The sequence below is a fragment of the Rhincodon typus genome, chromosome 39 (genome assembly GCF_021869965.1).
Source record: "Rhincodon typus isolate 14 chromosome 39, sRhiTyp1.1, whole genome shotgun sequence".
Lineage (NCBI taxonomy): Eukaryota > Metazoa > Chordata > Chondrichthyes > Orectolobiformes > Rhincodontidae > Rhincodon > Rhincodon typus.
In genome coordinates, this window is record NC_063370.1 from 2,426,697 (window position 1) to 2,447,949 (window position 21,253).

Genomic DNA, 21,253 nt, shown 5'->3' on the forward strand with positions numbered 1-21,253 from the left:
AGCTCATGTTAGCTTGCTCTCTCCCTTGGAAATTCATGCTATAGGAGTGTTTGCATTGGAGCTTCTTGCTCCTCTCTATGTTTCAGCTCAATATCCCACTTCAGGTCCCAGCCCCCACTTGATAAAGCCCTATTCTAAGAATTTCTTCTCTTTTTATTCATTCATGGGATGATTTATTGCCCATCCCATATTTACCCCATAGAGCAGTTAGGGGGAGGCAATGGCCTGGTGGTATTATCGCTGGGCTGTTAATCCAGAGACCCAGATAATGTTCTGAGGACCTGGGTTCGAATCCCGCCACGGCAGATGGTGGAATTTGAATTCAATAAAATATCTGGAATTAAGAATCTAATGATGGCCATGAATCCATTACCGATTGTCAGGAAAAACCCATCTGGTTCACTAATGCCCTTTAGGGAAGGAAACTGCCATCCTTACCTGGTCTGGCCTACATGTGACTCCAGACCCACAGCAATGTGGTTGACTCTTAACTACCCTCTGGGCAATTAGGGATGGGCAATAAATGCTGCCTGGGCAGTGACGTCCTCATCCCCTAAATGAATAAAGAACAAAAACAGTTAAGAGCCACCTGTCTTGCTGTGGGTCTGGAGTCACATTTAGGTCAGACCAGCCTAAGGATGGCAAATTTCCTTCTCTGAAGGACATTGGTGAACCCAGATGGGTTTTTCCAATAATCAATCTGCAATGGATTCATAGCCATCATTAGACTCTTAATTCCAGATTTTTCCAAAGGTGTTTGTTCAGTGAGGAGATATCAGGACACCCTGATCCAGGGTTCTCAGTAACTGCTTCCTTTCAGAGTGTCCCTAATGAGCTGACTGCGATCAAAACGGGGGGCGGAGCCTAGTTTCAAGGTGAGAAGAGAGAGTTTAACAAAGACATGAGGGGCAATTTTTTTTAATCACAGAGGGTGGTTCACATGTTGAATAAACTTCCTGAGGAAGTGGTGGATGTGGGTACAGTTAGAACATTTAAAAGACATTTGGAGAAGTACGTGAATAAGAAATGTTTGGAGGGATACAGGCCAGGAGCAGGAATGTGGGACTAGTTTAGTTTGGGATTATGGTCAGTTGGACTGAAGGGTCTGTTTCCAGGCTGTATGACACTCTGACTCTCAAATTCTAAACCTCTGCAATGCTTTACCAGAGCCATTTTTAGCCGATACATTCCTGGGATAAATAGGACTTGAACCTTCTAAGCTCAGAGGTACATTTTTATGGATGCTACCACAGTGGCACAAAAGCCCTTATCCATATCTTTTAATTTTTTTTCCTAATAAACCACCACCAAATCAAACTCATATCTTTATATTTCTAGAACTGATGTAGTTCCTTCCTCATTCTGCTAAGTTTAACCTGCACCAAGTCTCATCCACCTGGGACTCCTTGTCCCATTCACCGATACAGCTCAGAGTCTGGCAATTCCTATTTTAAAATTCTCAAATTCAGCCCTGTAATCCAGCCCTCTCTCTGTAACATAGGTCCCCACCACCCTGTGACTTCTGTCGTTCTCCCGTTCAAACATTTTGGCTGTCCCTGTTTCAGTTATTCCACTATCCGCTTCAGGCCCTAAGTTCCTCCCGAAATCTCTCCACCTCTCTCTGCTCTTTTAAGCTGTTCCTCACAAAGACTACCTCTGTGACCGAACTTCCGTCCATCTAACTTTATCTCCTTGTGTAACTCGGTGTTGACTTGAGTCTGGTATTAGTCAGTTTACAAGCATCTAACATATGAAGGCTCATATTCAAGAACACAATGCTATATAGGGGTGTAATTTTAAAAGACCCGATGTGAACAGCTGCTTTACATTGTATTCTGACTTGCATACAAGTGGACTTGCAAATGGACTCTAGAATGTATCCCGTCCACAGTCCAAGGACTGTCTGTGCTGGGGTCAGTATGACTAATGGGAGAAGTTGGCATTACCCAACTAAAACACTGGGAGGAGCTGTGAGGCTGCGTTCTGACCACGGGAGATTTAAGATTTGGCCCCTGTCCCAGACAGATTATGGAATGTGATTGTAGGACTGGCTTAACAAGGGAGGAGTAAACGGTCTCAGAAATAGAGTCTTCAAGCACGATCCCTGCATCCTACTCCAGGAAACCTCCTTGCTACCACACTCCTCAATTCTAGCAAACCACGTTATCTGCAGTAAAACTCTCCCTCAGTCCCAGTGTAATCTTTATCTGCATTAATTTATAGTCTCACTCAAGGATTTTGATAGGTCTGCAACGTCCACGATCCTGGGATGATTTTTGAGATTCTTTATAATGTGGCTTGTTCATTGGTACAGGACCTCAATGCAAAAACTTTGTATTTTCATGACCATTACCAGTGACATGTTAGATACAGTACAAAATCCATTGGATCTTGGCACCTGATCACTGTCAGTGGGTTAGAGAGAGAGAGAGACAGAGGAAATCAGCAGGTTTCCTGCTCCTGATCACCGTGCGGTTATCCCCAGGTTAGACAAGGACAGATATCAGCCAGAACTGATGCAGGTAACATGGAGGTTGGGTCGGGGAAGATGGAAATAAGTTGATAGAACAGTTTTGCTAGATGCAAGACCGGCAGATTTCAGCAGAGCTTGTGTTGTCTGTTCGAAGGTAGGTCTGACATGACTCTCCTGGGATCTCCACCGCAATCAGGTGGGGGGAGCCTGAATCCATCCCACACTGAGGGGGAATTGAACCCCATGCTTTTGGCATTGATCTGGTCTATTAAGAATCCAAGATGGTGGTAGAGTAGGTCTCCTGAGGTGGAGCTCGTCCGCTCCGACTGCTTTTCTTTCTTTTCTCGCTTTTTTTCTCTCTTTTTAAGTTTTAGTTTTATTTTTAAGTTTCTTTTCCCCTCTGCAAACCTTCTGGTGGCCCAGAGCAGGAGCTATGTCTATCAGCCAGGAGGCAGTTGGTGTGACCAGAGCTGAGCTCTGGCAGTCGGCAGCATCATGGAAGCGGCTGGGGACCTGGAGTGGCATCAGAGCAGGGCTCTGGCTTGTGGTGAGTCTGACAGGAGCGCGAGGATCGAGAGATCGAGCCCTTGGGGAAAGCCCAGTCTGGAGCAACTTGCAGGCCCGTGGCCAAAGAAAGGCTGTAATGTTGAACTTTTAACTTACTTCTTTGCTAAAAGATTTTGTACCTCGTACCTAAGATGGCGTGATGACTGGGACATTGTAAACTTTTCGCAGTACTCCTGTACTTGAGTACACGTGACAATAAAACCTAATTCTAATACCAACCGCCCAGCTGACTGTGCTAACTGGACCCCCAGGAATCCGTGTTACTGTGGTAATGTACATTTTAGGTGATGGTGGGAGTATGGATGGTGATGGCCGAGCTTCCCAGAATGGGGGCTTAGTCCAGTCACAAGCTCCAACCCAGTGATGGCTGACACTGCTCTCATAGCAAAACCCCCATCCTGTTCACACACACACACACAGGGCTGTGATGGTGATTAGGGCATGAGATGGCCTCACAGTGGGGAAATGTTTGGGACATGCCCAGCTGGGCCTAATAAAGACCAAAAGAAGTGCGGATGCTGTAAATCAGGAGCAGAAGGGTCACTGGAGCCGAAACGTTAACTCTGATTTTCTCCACAGATGCTGCCTAGACCTGCTGAGCTTTTCCAGCAACTTCTGCTTTTGTTCCAGTTTACTTTCCAGCCCTCGCTACATTTGAATCATAGAATCCCTACAGTGTGGGGACAGGCCATTCGGCCCAACAGGTCCACACTGACCCTCTGAACAGCATCCCACCCAGATCCATCCCTGTAAACCTGCATTCCCTTGGCCAATCCACCCTAACCTGCACACCTTTGGACTGTGGGAGGAAACTGGAGCACCCGGAGGAAACCCACACAGACACGGGGAGAATGTGCAAACTCCACACAGACAGTCACCCGAGGGTGGAATTGAACCCGGGTCCCTGTGAGGCAGCAGTCCTAACCACCGAGCCACCCAGTAACAGGTAGTTTTAATAACAGTTGACTGTAGTTTCATGCTGTGGCAGGTTTTGAACTTGCTCCCCCAGAGCATTAGCCCATCCCTCTGGATTACTGGCCCAATGACATTACAGCTACGTCACCATCTCCCTTAAATTCGTTCACAGGACATGGGCGTCTTTAGCCAGACCAGTATTTATTGTCCATCCCTAATTGCCCAGAGGGCAGTTACACTGTCAGCTGTAGCCGGATCATTCTCTAGTAAAGTCACTAACTGATGTCAAGGTGCACAGCAGCTGCCACCCCCACCTAATGAGAAATACGATGATTGAACATGTAGGGGAAGTGGGGAAGGGCGAGGGGGTTGGTAGGGGGGAAGGTGTGCAAAGTGTTTGGTTGGGCAGTTCTACAGAATGAGTTAGGACATTCTGTTACTCAGGCTCAGTATACAACAGTATCTCCTCTGGGAATCCGAACCCTGCCAAGCTGCCAGGACAGTACTGTGGGGGTGGGGGGTTGGTGGGGTCAGGGTGGGGGGGCAGTGCGCTGCACTGTCAGACGTGACATCCCCATGAGCACAGACGTGGAACCAAGGCCCTTTCTGGCCCCTCAGCTGGTCACAAATGAACCTGTGGCACTCATCTGAAGGAGAACAAGGCAGTTATCCTCAGGCCAAATATTCATCTCTCAGCTCTGCATCATTAAGGGTGGCTCGGTGGTTAGCACTGCTGCCTTACAGCACTAGGGACCTGGGTTCGATTCCACCCCTGGGCAACTGTCTGTGTGGAGTTTGCACATTCTCCCCTTGTTTGCATGGGTTTCCTCCGGGTGCTCCAGTTTCCTCCCACAGTCCAAAGATATGCAAGTTAGGGTGGGTTGGTCACAGAAAATGCAGGGTTATAGGGAGGTAGGAGGGACTGAATGGCCTGCTTCCACACAGTAGGGATTCTAAGATGATTGCCTAGTTTGTGTTGATTGTTGTGCCAGAGATTTGCTGCTGACATTTTGAAAAGTGCTGTAGTTGATTGGCTGTTAAAACAATCTGGTGGATGCCTAGAGGTGCTGCAAGGTGCAGAAATGTAGTCCCTTAACGCAGAAACTCTGTCCAGCCCTTACTATTACTGACAGAGAGACAAAAATCCGCTGTTAGGGTCAGAGACAAGACGCATTACAGCACCAGTATTAAAGATTATTTTATTTCCCAGAATAAGAAAATCCCATCAGTTACAGTTTAAAATAATAATTGTGGTGATTTCATTCTGGTAATATCACGTTATATTCTCACCAATCACGGAATAATCGACGACAAGAAATGACTCAGGGTTAGGTCAGAAGATAAATCAGTTCAGCAAAGCCTCTGGGAGCAGAGGGACACGATCAGCGCTCCCTGGGAAAGGGGGAACATAGAAGTAAGTTCCTGGAAACAGGAACCAACATGACCCCATCGAGAGATGTCCCACCATGGGCAGAGTGCCACTGGGAGCTCCTTGACTGGCTCTCTTTGCTGATGCTTTGTTCCCCCTCAAGCCCTTACCTTGGCAGTTCTTTGCCAGCAGCTGGAGTGAGGGTCCCAGCAGAGTTGGCCATTCTCCCAACACCCAGCTTTTGCCATCATCACCCACCCCTCTACCCCACGCTCACTACCTAGGCCAACCGCAGAACTGCCAACCAGCAAGGTGACCCTTAACCCAATGAGATTTTTCTTGCTCATTGGCCAAAGTACCTCTTTTCCCAGCATTAATATTCCTAAATACCAATCAACAAAAAAAAATCTTCAAATTAAATGAGGCGGGGCGGGAGGAGAACAGTGTTGTGTTTTAATGCCACTGTGATTGTTCCCTCCAGCTCTGTGCACGAGGAGTGAAAACTTGTTAACTCCTGAAGATACCAGGCTCATCCTGGAGATTTAGCGACCTGGCTCTGTAGCACCATGACAAATTGCTCAAGATTGCACCAGTGATTTCTTTAATAAAAACCGAAAGAACTGCAGATGCTGTAAATCAGGAACAAAAGCAGAAGTTGCTGGAAAAGCCTGGCAGCGTCTGTGGAGAGAAATCAGAGTTTCGGGTCAAGTGACCCTTCCTCGGAACATTTTGAGGAAGGGTCACTTGACCTGAAACGTTAACTCTGATTTCTCTCCACGGATGTTGCCAGACCTGCTGAGCTTTTCCAGCAATTTCTGTTTTTGTGCCAATGATTTCTTTCTTGCTTGCTCTGTAGTGAGTGGCTCTTGGTATTTTAACAGGTAAGCAATTGACTAATGTTTCCTCTACTCCTCAAAACTTGGTTTCACAGGTCGGCGCAACATCGAGGGCCGAAGGGCCTGTACTGCGCTGTAATGTTCTATGTTCTATGTTCAATGTTCAATGTGTGGTTCAGGGCTTAGTGAATAGATTAGTAGGGGATCTGCGACTATGACCCACACCTGTACCTGGGCAATAAGTGTGAGGTGTTGATCTGGTCAGTACCGAGCCTAAAGCTGTGGAGTTTGGGAAGACCAGAAGCCTACAGTCAGTTCCCTGCTGTCCCTGTCACAGCTTTAAGTTCCCTTCTCTGTTTGAGGTTGTCTGTGATGTGCGTTGCTCTGTGATTAAGATCAGAGACTAGGGACTGAAAGATGAACAAGTGTTGTCACTGTGTCCCCTCTGTCTCCGAGAGGATCCTATGTTCCTGAGTGGTTATCCCCCTGAACAGCAAGGGGGTGCCTGCAGGGATTTATAATGACAAACTGCATTCATATAGCACCTTAAACATGCCATGGTACTTCACAGGAGCATTGCCGAAACCACAGAACGTGATATTCAAACAAAAGCTCGGTCAAAGAGGTAGGTTTTCATGAGATTCTTAAAAAGGAGGAATGAGACACAGAGGGGTTTCAGGAAGGAATCCAAAGAGTTTAGTATCCAGGTCGGTGACAGACTCAGTAGGAGCTGGGAAAGGAAGAGGCACCTCCTTATTAATTTACTTTCTTCCCTCTCATTCCCCAGGGATAATGTGCCAGGGCTCCTGACAAAACGATGCTAAGGGTTTCTGTCCCTGTTACCTCAGATACAGTGGTAGCAGGAACCTACAGACAAAGGAGTTTCTCCACATCTGCAATCCTGCAGAAAACAGTCTGAAGAGCAGTGTCTCCCTGAGAGGGAGGTCTACAGGATTACGAGAGTGGCTACGATGTCTTGGTACATGACAGCCCATGCACACAGACAGGGAATAATTGACTTGGTCCTGGACTTAGGAAACTGGTTTCATTCTCACATAAAGCATGCAATCTGTTCAGAATGATTCCCTCCCAGCTTTGAATCGTGTTTCATTTAAAGAGGAGGATTTTTCGAGGTGAAATGTTTGGTACATGCGTGTTCAGCAGACTACCCTGGGATCAGCTGCAATAGAACACAGGTGTTCCAGGGAATTTTGGCTCACATTCCTGGTCTGTTCCTTCCTATAATTGAAGCTACAGTTATGTTGGTGTCTACTCCCAACGCAACTCTGTAGAGGTAGGCAAGAGACAGACAAAGATAGCACAATGAGGTATGCAGACAGAATACTGACAGCGTTACAAAGCCAGTAAGATTACATACAGATAGGGACTGACTGTAATACAGATGAGAGACAGACAAACACTGGCTGACACAGGTATACAAAGACTACAGAGAGAGACAGACAAAATGATTCAGATAACAGTCAAAGCTGGAAAGATAAAGATTACAGAGAGAGAGAGAGACCATCGGAGACTGAGATAGATGATAGAAACACAGAGGTAGACTGACAGTGATAGAGACAAAAGAGAGACAGACAACATACAGACATGAATAACAGAAAGAAACAGACAAAGATGACAGAGTGACAAAAAGATAGATTGATACAACAAAAGTAAGACAACCAGAGACAGCGAGAGATGACAGAGATAGTTGTTTAGAGATACAGACGGAGAATGGACAAAGAGAGATGATTGGAGAAAAAGAGACACAATCAGATAGATGGAGATTGAGAGATCTTCAGATAGTTTTTAAGGAGGGACAGTCATTGGTTTCTCCTGAACTAAACAGTCACATTTGGGATTGGCCAGGGCAGAATTGGCGGGGGGGGGGGGTAGTGTTTCTAGGGAGGTAGCTGTCTGCCAGAAACAGAGAAACTCCCAATCAATCCTCAGCCCAAAACCCTTCCTTGGGCCAATGCTTGGAGAGAGCCGGCAGAGTACATGAGGGGAGAGGGTTGTGTAGCTGATCAGCCGGAGCAAGGGTGGGATTGGGAGCACAACTGATCAAACTGGTTAGATTTCACTTCATTTCCAGCGAACGGACATTGGATTTTAGTGAGCAAGAGGGAAAACTTCCAACTTTGACTCTCCAAACTCTGGCTTACTCATTCGCAAAGCTCGTAGCTCCATGGAAACGATGACTGTCTATTCAGGTTACAAAACTGACTGCCTGCCCCCTGCCCCCTGCCCCCTGCCCACGCCACAACCCACTGGGGGGCAGTGCAGAATCCTCCCAATGGCAGTAGGTTCAGCGAGGGAGCTCAGGAGGACTGATCCAGAGCTTTCAGTAACTCAGGGCCCTGTAGGAGATGGTGCCTATCAGGTAACGGAGCATTCACTTCACAGTTGTAACGGGTCAGCTCTGGAGGCCCAGGCACCTCCTTCCCAAGTAGCTGCATGATCAACGCTGTCGAAAGAAGACATGATGTTAAGCTGTATTAAAACCCTCTCAGCACCGACGATTCCTACTCAATTTCCAAACTCAGCAGGTGGCATATTAACCTCGGAATCAGGAAGTTGTTGGATTCAGAGAGCTGAGTGCCGAGGGAGTGCCTCACTGTCAGAGGTGCCATCTGAGATGTTTATACTCAGGCGTCTTTTAGCTAGATTTAACAGACCCTCTGCCCTGATTTGAAGGAAGAACAGGGGAAGACCTGGTAATATTTATCCCTCAATCATAGAATCCCCACAGTGTGGAAACAGGCCATTCAGCCCAACAAGTGTACACCAACCCTCTGAAAGAGCATCCCACCCTGAACCAACCCCCTACCCTATCCCTGTAACCCTACATTTCCCATGGCTAACCCAACCAGCCTTCACATCCCTGGACACTATGAGCAATTTAGCATGCCCAATCCAGCCTAACCTGCACATCCTTGGATTGTGGGAGGAAACCGGAGCACCCGGAGGAAACCCACACAGACACGGGGAGAATGTGCAAACTCCACACAGACTGTTGCCCGAGGGTGGAATTGAACCCGGGTCCCTGGCACCGTGAGGCAGCAGTGCTAACCACCGAGCCACCGTGCTGCAACACAAGATAATCCGGTTATGGTCTAGTCACTGCTTTTACTGGGAGCTTGCTGTGTACAAAGCAGTTGCTATGTTTCTCACATTTGCTACACCAGAAAAGTATTTCATTGGTTGCAAAGCATTTTGAGATGTGCTGAGATCCTGAAAGAGACTATTAAAGGGAAAATTCTCAGTAAAGTAGCCATTATGGGCGTGGTGGCTCAGGGGTTAGCACTTTGGTTTCACAGCACCAGGGACCCGTGTTCAATAGTGTGTCTGCAGTTTGCACATTCTCCCCGTGTCTGCATATGTTTCCTCCGGGTGCTCTGGTTTCCTCCCACAGTAAGGCGTTCAGCAAGGTTCCTCATGGTGGACTGGTTAAAAAGGTTAGATCACTTGGAATACTGGGAGAACAAGCTATTTGAACACAGAGCTGGCTCGAAGGTAAGAGACAGAGGGTGGTGGTGGGGGGTTGCTTTTCAGACTGGAGGCCTGTGACCAGCAGTGTGCCACAAGCATCGGTGTTGGGCCCACTGCTTTTCGTCATATATATCGCTAATTTGGATGTGAACAAAGGAAGTATGGTTAATAAGTTTGCAGATGACACCAAAATTGGAGGTGTAGTGGACAGGAAAGAAGGTTACCTCAGAGTACAATAGGACCTTAATCAGATGGGACAAGGATTGGCAGATGGAGTTTGATTTAGAAAAATATGAGATGCTGCATTTTGGAAAGGCAAATTAGGGCAAAACTTATACATTTAATGGTAAGGTCCAGGTGAATGTTCCTGAACAGAGAGACCTTGGAGTGCAGGTTCATAGTTCCTTGAAAGTAGAGTCGCAGGTAGACAGGGCGGTGAAGAAGGTGTTTGGTACACTTGTCTTTATTAGTCAGTGTATTGAGTATAGGAGTTGGGAGGATCATGTTGTGGCTGTACAGGACATTGGTTAGGGCCACTTTTAGCATACTGCATTCAATTCTTGTCTACTTCCTATGGGAAGGATGTTGTTAAACTTGAAAGGGCTCAGAAAAGATTTACAAGGATGTTGCCAGGGTTGGAGGGTTTGAGCTACAGGGAGAGGCTGATTAGGCTGGGACTATTTTCCCTGGAGCGTCGGAGGCTGAGGGGTGATCTTATAGAGGTTTATAAAATCATGAGGCACATGGAAAGGATGAATAGTCAAGGTCTTTCCCCCAGGGTGGGGGAGTCCAAAACTAGAGGGGCATAGGTTTAAGGTGAGAGGGGAAAGATTTAAAGGGGTTCAAAGGGGCAACTTTTTCACACAGAGGGTGGTGCGTGTATGGAATGAGCTGCCAGAGGAAGTGGTGAAGGCTGGTACAATTACAACATTTAAAAGGCATCTGGATGGGTACATGAATAGGAAGGGTTTGGAGGGATATGGACCAAATGCTGACAAATGGGGACTAGATTAATTTAGGATATTTGGTCGGCATGGATGAGTTTGACCGAAGGGTCTGTTTCCGTCTGTACGTCTCTATGACTGTATCACCGATATTGGCTCAGTGAGGAATTTTGGTCAGAACAAGGAGAAAATAACTCTTCCACTCAACATCCTCGAACTTGCTCCCCAGCGCCCTGCAATTGAAACTCTCCCTCATGGCGGGGGGGGGGGTCTTGCTTCAGCTGATCGCATGTAAATTCAATGAATAAACTCAAGAATGTGCCTTTAAAGCACTAGAGGGGCTTTATCTCCACTTTGATTTAGCCTCCTCCCCATTTCCTTATCGCTAGCTCACCCTCGATGGTCTGCATTGCCTGTAATAGGCTTTACAGATAAAGGAACCAACTGGAAAACGCGGGGACTTGCTGTTGGTGGTTAACAGGTGAAAAATAAATGCCACGGGTGATTTGGTGATGGAGAAAAAAACTATAAAACAAAACTCTGGAATTGAAAACTAGTCTCTGTGATGGTGATTGTGCATTATTTGGGGCGGCACGGTGGCTCAGTGGTTAGCACTGCTGCCTCACAGCGCCAGGGACCCGGGCTCGATCCCACCCTCAGGTGACTGTCTGTGTGGAGTTTGCACATTCTCCCCGTGTCTGCGTGGGTTTCCTCCCACAGTCCAAAGATGTGCAGATTAGGGTGGACTGGTCATGCTAAATTGCTCATAGTGTCCAGGGATGGGCAGACTAGGTGGGTTAGTCATGGGAAATGCACGGTTATGGGACGGTACTGGGTCTGGGTGGGATGCTCTTCAGGTTGGTGTGGACTCAATGGGCCAAATGGCCTGCTTTCGCACTGTATGGATTCTATGATTGCATCATTTTAGGGAAGGAAATCTGCTGTTCTTACCTGGTCTGGCCTACATGTGACTCCAGACCCACAGTAATGTGTTAGACTCAACTACTCTGTAAAATGGCCAAGCAAGATACTCAAGGGGCAATTAGGGATGAGCACAGTGAACACTCACATCCCACAAAAGAAGATTTTAAAAAATCTCAGTTTGAGTTATTTTCCAGCCTTGGAATGGTCAGGAATAAAGCTTGCTGTTAAAGTGATGATTTAGTTTCGCTTTTCTCCCCTGTGACTCTCTCGGTGACTTGCTCAGTGAGCTCCTTGAGACAGAGAAGCCTCAGGTTTAAGCCCTGTCTCTGTTGAGGACCCTGCGAAAATGGCCTTCAATGTTTAAGTCAGACAAGGCTGAACCAACGCCATTGTACATTGCATCAGAATTCAGAAGATTTGGGGTGTCACTGACTGAGGATGGTGAGTCAGAGTGCAGGCGATGCCTCTCAAGGCTGAATAGCCAGTCAATATGAGTGTGTGACCAGTGCTGTAAAGTCATACCTCCGATGAAACCAACCCTTTCTAGTGAGGGGGGTGACACAGTGGCTCAGTGGTTAGCACTGCTGCCTCACAGCGCCAGGGACCCAGGTTGGATCCCACCCTCGGGCGACTGTCTGTGTGGAGTTTGCACATTCTCCCCATGTCTGCGTGGGTTTCCTCTGGGTGCTCCGGTTTCCTCCCACAGTCCAAAGATGTGCAGGTTAGGGTGGATTGGGCATGGGAAATTGCCCATAGTGTCCAAGGATGTGGGGGTCAGGTGGGTTAGCCATGGGAATTACAGGCGATAGGGTAGGGGAGGTGGGCTGCTCGTCAAAGGGTCAGTGCAGATTTGATGGGCCGAATGACCTCTTTCTGTACTGTTGGGGTGAAGGGAAATGGATGACCATAATGAGAGTTTTAATGTGTTTCTGGCAAGATTATTGTCCATCAGTTGCTGCCCTGGTGTGAAGCGGTCATGTTGGTCTGGGACTGCAGTCATTTTGAACTATTGTGGGCAGGAGGTTCTCTCGGAGATTATTAGCCGCTGAGACAGAAATGAGCAGAATGTCAGTCAAATTCTGCCTGACAGCTGGTCCTGCTGGGATTATGGGTTTAACAACCTCCTGACTCAGTACCGCGAGGTCACAAATGCTGCGCCGCGGTTTCGCTCCACTTCGAACAAGAGGGAGCAAACAGAGTGAATCTCTTACTCATTGGGGTGACCGATGGCTGAGTTTCCTCGTCTCCAGCAGCTTTCTGATTCTCGAGCCTTTTCAATCGTTTCGCTGTCACTCGGACAATGTCAGCAACACTTGCGACATCCAGATCAGAATCCTGTGAGGCAAATTCAAAAAAAAACGTGGGGTTTTATTCTGATAACCCACCATCAAATTAAAACAACTAAACAGTAACAATGAACAGGAACTGCAGCAAAGGGGGATTGGTGGGAAGACGGGAATGGGACTAAATTAAAACACAGGGAACTAATACGCTCCAGACCAGGCAATGCTCACCTCTCTCTCTAAGTCCCGGTGCTCCCTCTCCCAAGGGCACCCCGGCATGAATGTAGCCAAGGAACAGGGGCAAGAAGTGCCCAATCCAAAATAAATAACAGCTATGTTCTAACCAATCAGCGCAGGGATGTTATTAGATACCTCTGGAGCAGGTGGGACTTAGTGTTATACTTCACGGAACAGAGCCTTCGGTCCAACTCGTCCATGCCAATCAGATGTCTTAAATTAATCTACTCCCATTTACCAGCATTTGGGCCATGCCCCTCTGAACCCTTCCCATTCTAGAACCCAGGCCTCCTGGTCTAGAGGTAGGGATACTACCGTTGTGTCACAAAAGGCCCTCTTTTCAAGTTCCACCATCTGCCAAGGTGAGACTCGAACCCAGAACGTTAGTCTGGGCTTCTGGGTTGCTTGTCCATTGACATCGCCACTTTGCCACTGGCTGCCCATAGCTCTCGCTCTGAGGCTTATGCTCCCATTAACGTGTTCAGCGATGTCACTACCCACCTCTGGACAGGGGTGGTCTTAAACCTGGTCCTCCTCCTCCTCCTCCTCCTCCCCCCCGAGGTATCTGTGATCTCTTGTGTTGCTGTGACTTCGGTTGCTATGCTGTTGGTGGCCTTACAGTCACTTGGGGCCTGAGGTCTGGAATTACCTCCCCAATCCTCTCCATCTCTTTCCCCTCCTTAAGAGGCACCTTAAAAGCTACCTATGTTCTCTTAGTTCCTTCCTTTGTGTAGTTGTGTAGTTTTGTTTCATTGCTTCTGTGAATTGTCTTCAAATATCTTGCTATAGAAAAGAGCTATAGAAATGCAGCTTGTTGCTGATGTCGATAGAGAAACCACTGCTTTCCAATGTCGTTGTTTATGAAATGTAATTGAACTTAGCAGCTTAGCTTCCATTTGCCAGAAATGTGGGTGCCCTTTAAGATTTAGAATACAGTAGGCTGTACTGTGCCCTTGGACCCTGCTGTAGGATCTAGCACTCACCTCGGTACAGCTGCATATTCAGGAGGCATGTATAGTAGACCTGTGTCTTGCTATTCAATGCCACTTTCCTGCCGTGGAACAGGCAAATGGGACTAGTTCAATTTAGGAAACCCGGTCAGCATGGACGAGTTGGGCCGAAGGGCCTGTTTGATTTGGATAAGTACATGAATAGGAAAGGTTTGGAGGGAAATGGACCAGGAGCAGGCAGGTGGGGCTAGTTTAGTTTAGGATTATGGACTGGTTGGACCAAATGGTCTGTTTCCGTGCTGTATGACTTTATGACTCCTAGCACAAAGATGGGGACACTGCCACTGCTCCACAATAGCCTTTTTTAAAATTTAATTTAATTTAACCCATTTTTCTAATGAAACTGTTCGGAGAAGTTATTACACACCTTTGGAGCAGGTAGGACTGGACCCAGGTCTCCTGATCCAGAGGTTGGGACAGTACCACTGCACCACAAGTGGGCCCCTAAGAGCCCCTTATAGCAGCCATTCAACTAACAGCTATTTAACCCGATTCCTAACCAGCTAACTCACTAACCGATCAACAAACCATTGAACTGACCCCACAACCAAACCAACTCATTTACCAAACCAGCCTAAATAAAAACCGAAAGAACTGCGGACGCTGTAAATCAGGAACAAAAACAAAGTTGCTGGAAAAGCTCAGCAGGTCTGGCAGCATCTGTGAAGGAGAAAACAGAGTTAACGTTTTGGGTCCGGTGACCCTTCCTCAGAACTGGAAGGGTCAGTTCTGAGGAAGGGTTACCGGACCCGAAACGTTAACTCTGTTTTCTCCTCCACAGGCGCTGCCAGACCTGCTGAGCTTTTCCAGCAACTTTGTTTTTGTACCAACCAGCCTGTTAGTCAAAACTATTCATGACCCAAACCAACCCATTAGCCCATCAGCAACCAGCTAGCTGTCCAAGCCACAGGCACCATCTATCCTGTATCCAGGAGGAGGTGACATAGTGGCTATGTCACTGCGCTAGCAATCCCAGACTGAGCATTGCCAATCTGGCTGTAAAAGGCCCATCTGGTTCTCTAGTACCCTGTAGGGATGGGTATCTGCCATTCTTACCCAGTCTGACTCCAGACCCACAGCAATGCGACTGACTCTTACATGGATGGGCAATTAGGGGTAGAGACAGTATCCCATTAACATTCATATCCAATACACCATGGAGAGCACAATCTCTACCAGATATCAGTACCTCACACCTGTGACAATGTCACTTAGAGAGTCTTATAGCATGTGAATACTGAACTCTTGTCAGGATTCTTGTGAAGACAGGGTCAATGCTGGGAGGACAGTTCCCTCATCGGAGCGTCTGGGACCAGAGGGGCATAGTTTCAGAATGAAGGGGTGCCAATTTAAGGCTCAGATGAGAAGGAATTTCTAATCTCAATTTGTAGCCGATTTTCTCTTTATTGAGCGAACTTAACATTTGCCAGTTCTCCACAACTCAGTCTTTCTCTGAAACCAAGCCTCAACATTTTTAACCCTTAGTATTACCTGTAATAGAGACAGTTAACACAACCAAATCAACCACCCATTCATTGAGTAACTAATTAATTACTAGCTGCTGTTCTGACTCTCCAACCAACTGACTTGCCAAACCATCAACCAGTAAGCTGGTCAACCAGTTAACCAGCAAGCAACACATAAACCGGTGGGTTAGTGAACTAGTTAACTAATGAGCCACATCTCCAATCCTCCAGCTAACACATCAACCAGGAGGTTACTCAACTAGTTGCCAATTGGGCTATGCAACTTGTTGACTAATTAACTAGGTAATGAACAAACCAAATTGCCCCGACCCAGCAGCAGATATTTCTGAGGGTTTTGATAATTCGAGCTGTACCTGAAAGCTCCCGTTCAGCAGAGAGTGTTTCCTTTTGAGGTTACAAAGGTCCAGCACCTGGGGGCTGAGTTCCTCTTGGTTTTTGTTGACCTCCCAGTCACCCTGAGTCCTGCAGAGTGAGAGAGAATTGATCTATTTACACATTCGGCACCAGGAACATTACTAACTTCACAAACCACAGATACTGTCAGATTGGTTCAGTCAGCACAGAGACTCACTGGTCTCTAACCTCATAAAGCCGGTTAAAAGGTTCTGTTTTTAGAAAACTAAAGCAAATTTCACAATTACCAAAGAGTTACACTAGTCAGGTGTGGGCAAGCGAGTGCTCAAGGAACAGCTTGAGAAACCAGCCAGAGAGGCTCAGTGATAAGGGTGGCTGCTCACTAGGACCCACCAGGAGCAGCTTGTTCCCCAGTACAAGACCAGAACATCGATCATCCAATAGGATGTGGTCTTTGACATGATCATTCTCCTGCCCTGAAGGTGGTGACCCGTGTTGGGGGTACAGGTCAAAGGGCACTGACCCGTGTTGGGGGTGCAGGTCAAAGGGCACTGACCCATATTGGGGTACAGGTCAAAGGGCACTGACCTGTGTTAGGGGTGCAGGTCAAAGGGTGCTGACTCGTGTTGGGGGTACAGGTCAAAGGGCACTGACCTGTGTTGGGGGTACAGTTCAAAGGGCACTGACCCGTGTTGGGTGTACAGTTCAAAGGGCACTGATGCTCATAAAGTTTTGAGGGACAGGGTCACTGTCATGTTCAGTCTGACCTGAACAATATCTCGTCTCGGTGCTGATATTGATGGTATAAATTGTGCTGGTCCTCAGGACATTGTACAGACCGGGCACCCACATGGTCTGGTGATGTGTGTAACAATGGCACTGTATAATAATGAACCATTTGACGTACCTCTGTTTGGATGGGGAGTGTTTGGCATCGCTGACAAGTCCAGCAGCTTCCAGGAGATCGCTTGGCTCAAGCCCCTCGGTAGCTGTTGCAAATGTTGTTTCTTGACCTTCGGTGCTGGCAGTTTGGCCGATTTGAACCTCGGCGTCAGTGGTCTGGGGCTGGAATAAAGCCAGGAGGACATTCTTCACAGCCACAGTGAATGCTGGCCCTCCAAAAGCGATCGGGCGGCCGCTGGGAGCTGGGGCTGGGATCTTGCTGAGATTGGTTGCGCTGCTGGAACGTTGCAGAGCAGCCGAGGTTCCCTCTGGGTGGGGAGTGTCCCCCCGTTTCTGGGGGCGGACCCTGTGGAAGCTGCTGGACCTGGAGCGGTTGTTGGAAGGGCCTGTGTTCCTTGGCTCGCTCGGTGTCGCAGACAAGCCATCAGAGTCTGTCGCTGCGGCACTTTGTCCATGGGAGTCTGGGTGAACGTCAGGAAAGACCTGACTGTCCTTGTCTTCTGCACACTCAAAGCTGCTCAGCTGGAAGTCCTCGTCCATGGAGATGTACGGTGCTAACATCTCCAGGTCCAGCTCCATCGGTTCCTGCAAACCACCAAGACACAAATCAGCCCCTTATTCAGTCAGAGCAGTCTGATTGAGGTTTACACTATCACGAGCAGGGACTGGATAGGATAGGCAGGGAGAAGCTGTAACGAACAAGAGGGATGCGGATTGTAAAGTGAGGGTTTCGTGTGGAAAAGTTTTCTCACCCAGCGCGTAGTTAGGGTTTGGAAAGCTCTGCCTGGAAATGTGTGGGAAGCAGGTTTAATTGAAGCCTTCAAGAGGGGCATTGGATGGTTATTTGGAAGGCGATGGTGCATCGGAATGTGGGGCAGGGAGCTGCTGCAGGCACGATGGGCCGAATAGCCTCCCTCAGCGCAATAATAATTCAGCTGTTTTCTTCCAATGGCAGTCTCTCAGGGTCCAATCTCTGGAACAATCGTCTCCCTGTTTCTGTGTCCCGCTTGACTCTCAGCTCATTCCCACATCCTATCCCATACTATCATCAAGGTTCTTACACCTACCTCCAGGATACCACCCAACCCCATGCCTGCCTTGGCTGATAGGCTGTGGAAACCGTCGCCCATGCCAATGTCATTTAGACTTGATTATTCATGACTGATCAGTCAATCACATCCTCCGTACGTTTGCACACATCCAAATACTCTCTGTATTCTAACACCGCTGTCCTCGCTGACTCTCACCGGCTCCCAGTTAACCAGCCCCTTGAATTCATCTTCTCAAATTTATTTCCAAATCCTTCCCTGTCTCTGCCATCTCCTTCAGACCCACAACCCTCAGAAATCTTTTCACTCCTCTCACTCTCACCCCTTGTGCCTCCCCCCAGTTTTAATCAGTCATTACTGGCATCTGTGCCCTCAGCTGGGCCTTCAACTCTGGAACTCCCTCCCTAACTGTCTCTGAAAGCCCCCTTTCCCTCTCCCTCTCTCTCTTGCTCTCTATCCATCAACTCCTTTAAGAAGCTCCTTAAAATTGACCACTTTTGGGCAAACATTTATTCACCTCTCCTAATATCTCCTTGTGAATTGGTGATGAATTTGTGTTGATTGCATTTGTATGGAACACTTTGAGTCATTTTGCTATGTAAAAAGTACTTTGTGAATACACACTGTGGCAAAACTTTCTCTTTATTTCCTCTCTGCATTTACCTGTAACTGCCCCAGATTTTTGGCGCCAAAATTTGGATTCTGTTGTGTCAGGAAACGCTCTCTCTCCATCCATGGGCCTTCTTCATTAATACATTCACGGGATGAGGGCGTCACTGGCCAGGCAGCGTTTATTGCCCATCCCTAATTGCCCAGAGGGCAGTTCAGAGTCAACCACATTACTGTGGATCTGGAGTCACATGTAGGCCAGACTAAGTAAGGATGGCAGTTTCCTTCCCTAAAGGACATTAGTGAACCAGTTGGGTTTTTCCTGACAATTGCTGATGGTTCCATGGTCACATTAGATTCTTAATTCCAGATTTTTAGTAAATTCAAATTTCATCATCTTCCCTGGTGGGATTTGAACCTAGGTTTCCAGAACATTACCTGGGTGTCTGGATTAACAGTCCAACAATAATACATCTAGGCCATCGCCTCCCCTCATGACAAACCATTCAGCACTATGTTTAAAACAATACAACATGATCTCCTCCAAATATCCACATTTCTAAAGGAATAATCATAGAATCCCTACAATGTGGAAGCAGGCCATTTGTCCCATTGAGTCTACACTGACCCTCAGAGAAGAGTGTCCCACCCACACCCACACCCACACCCACACCTATTTCCCTACCCTATCCCTGTAACCCTGCATTTCCAATTACTAACCCACCCAGTCTGCACATCCCTGGACACTATGGGGCAATATAGCACGGCCAATCCACCCTAACCTGCACATCTTTGGACTGTGGGAGGAAACTGGAGCACCCGGAGGAAACCCACGCAGACACGGGGAGAATGTGCAAACTCCACACAGACAGTCGCCCGAGGGTGGAATCGAACCCATGTCCCTGGCACCGTGAGGCAGAAGTGCTAACCACTGAACCACCCACAAATTTTTTTTTTAAGATTGTCTTTTTTTGTGTTTTTCATTAAAAAAATTCATGCATGAGTTAAACACAATGAATGAAAATTCACGCAAACAAAAGATCTCAACAAGAATTTGTGTGAAGCTAAAAGCAGACTGCTGCAGGTTCTAGAAATCTAAAATAAAAGAAAATGCAAAAATAAAAAGCCCAAACTGTTTAATGTTTCCTGAAAACTCTCGGTGCTGATACAATCCCGGTGAAAGATATTTTTTTTTACCCCGAGTCAAGTGCTTCTAGAAACGGTCTTCAGCGAATTCACAATTTAAGTGAAATCTGTGAATCATTTTAAAATGAAGACTGATGCGTTTTTGTATTTCCAATTCTGTTATGGGGTGAGAAAAGTGAAAAATAAAGGTACCATAATCTTCCTGGACCATAGGGCGGCTCTCTCCTTAGACAGAGACAACTGGTAGTTATTTAACCTGACAATCACATTGCCTGACAAAGGAGCAGCGCTATGAAAGCTTGTGACTTCAAGTAAACCTGTTGCACTATAACCTGGTGTTGTGTGACCCCTGACTTTGTCCACTTCAGATCCTGCCCTTGTTTGGTTCTGTGTCACTAACAGGAGGAGGGTTACCTTTCATGTCCTCTCCAACTTAGTGTTTCTGTGCCCCGCCTCCAGCAGTACGGTGCGCATCCAGAGATATGGAATTGAGAAGAATTGGAGACACTACGCCACTAGAAACGGACTGACCTGGTTTGTCTCGGTTTGCAGAGTTTTGCTATCGATTGCAATCAGGTTATTCTCAGGCTGCTTGATGTTCTGTAAAAGGGAGACAATTAAACTTTAAAAACCCAGAGAGAAATTTCACAGCATCTCTGTCGGTCACCAAATACCCTAATCCTCACCCAGTGCCTGTCGTTACCATCAGTACTGGCCTCGATCCAGCATCCCTCAGAGAGTTACACAATCTCCTGGGGAAACATCCTGGCAAGTCTCTATCAACGTCACACATCAATAAGCTCACCTTTCTGATATCTTCCGTGAAATTTTCATTCCTCTCACATCTTCACTCATGTTTTTTGCATGTTACAAACACTGAAGGCTAGGCAGGAAGGAACTGTCCCCCATTGAGAGTCAGCACTTACAGGAACTGTATCCCAGTGAGATTCAGCACCTTCAGGAACTGTATCCCAGTGAGAGTCAGCACCTTCAGGAACTGTATCCCAGTGAGGGTCAGCACCTTCAGGAACTGTATCCCAGTGAGGGTCAGCTCCTTCAGGAACTGTATCCCAGTGAGGGTCAGCTCCTTCAGGAACTGTATCCCAGTCAGAGTCAGCACCTTCAGGAACTGTATCCCAGTGAAGGTCAGCACCTTCAGGAACTGTATCCCAGTGAGATTCAGCCCCTTCAGGAATTGTATCTCAGTGAGGGTCAGCCCCTTCAGGAACTGTATCCCAGTGAGAGTCAGCACCTTCAGGAACTGTATCCCAGTGAGATTCAGCACCTTCAGGAACTGTATCCAAGTGAGAGCCAGCACCTTTCAGGAACATGTATCCCAGTGAGAGTCAGCCCCGTCAGGAACTGTATCCCTGTGAGAGTCAGCCTCGTCAGGAACTGTATCCCAGTGAGAGTCAGCCCCGTCAGTAACTGTATCCCAGTGAAAGTCAGCCTCGTCAGGAACTGTATCCCAGTAGGAGTCAGCACCTTCAGGATCTGTATCCCAGTAGGAGTCAGCACCTTCAGGGACTGTATCCCAGTGAGAATCAGCACCTTCAGGAGCTGTATCCCAGTGAGAGCCAGCACCTTCAGGAACTGTATCCCAGTGAGAGCCAGCACCTTCAGGAGCTGTATCCCAGTGAGAGTCAGCACCTTCAGGA

General features: G+C 47.5%; 1 protein-coding gene across 1 annotated transcript in view; it reads right to left on the minus strand.

Annotated features, from left to right (window-relative positions):
* Window positions 1-5,140: 5,140 nt before the first annotated feature.
* LOC109923780 (endothelial PAS domain-containing protein 1-like) overlaps window positions 5,141-21,253 on the minus strand; it is a 23,748-nt gene continuing 7,635 nt past the window's right edge. The window contains exons 5-9 of the mRNA XM_048618144.1: window positions 20,127-20,195; window positions 16,796-17,376; window positions 15,888-15,996; window positions 12,729-12,852; window positions 5,141-8,624 (exon numbers count right to left, since the gene is read on the minus strand). Coding sequence (XP_048474101.1) covers window positions 8,479-8,624; window positions 12,729-12,852; window positions 15,888-15,996; window positions 16,796-17,376; window positions 20,127-20,195 — 1,029 coding nt within the window. The 3' untranslated portion in view covers window positions 5,141-8,478. The remainder of the gene's footprint in view (window positions 8,625-12,728; window positions 12,853-15,887; window positions 15,997-16,795; window positions 17,377-20,126; window positions 20,196-21,253) is intronic.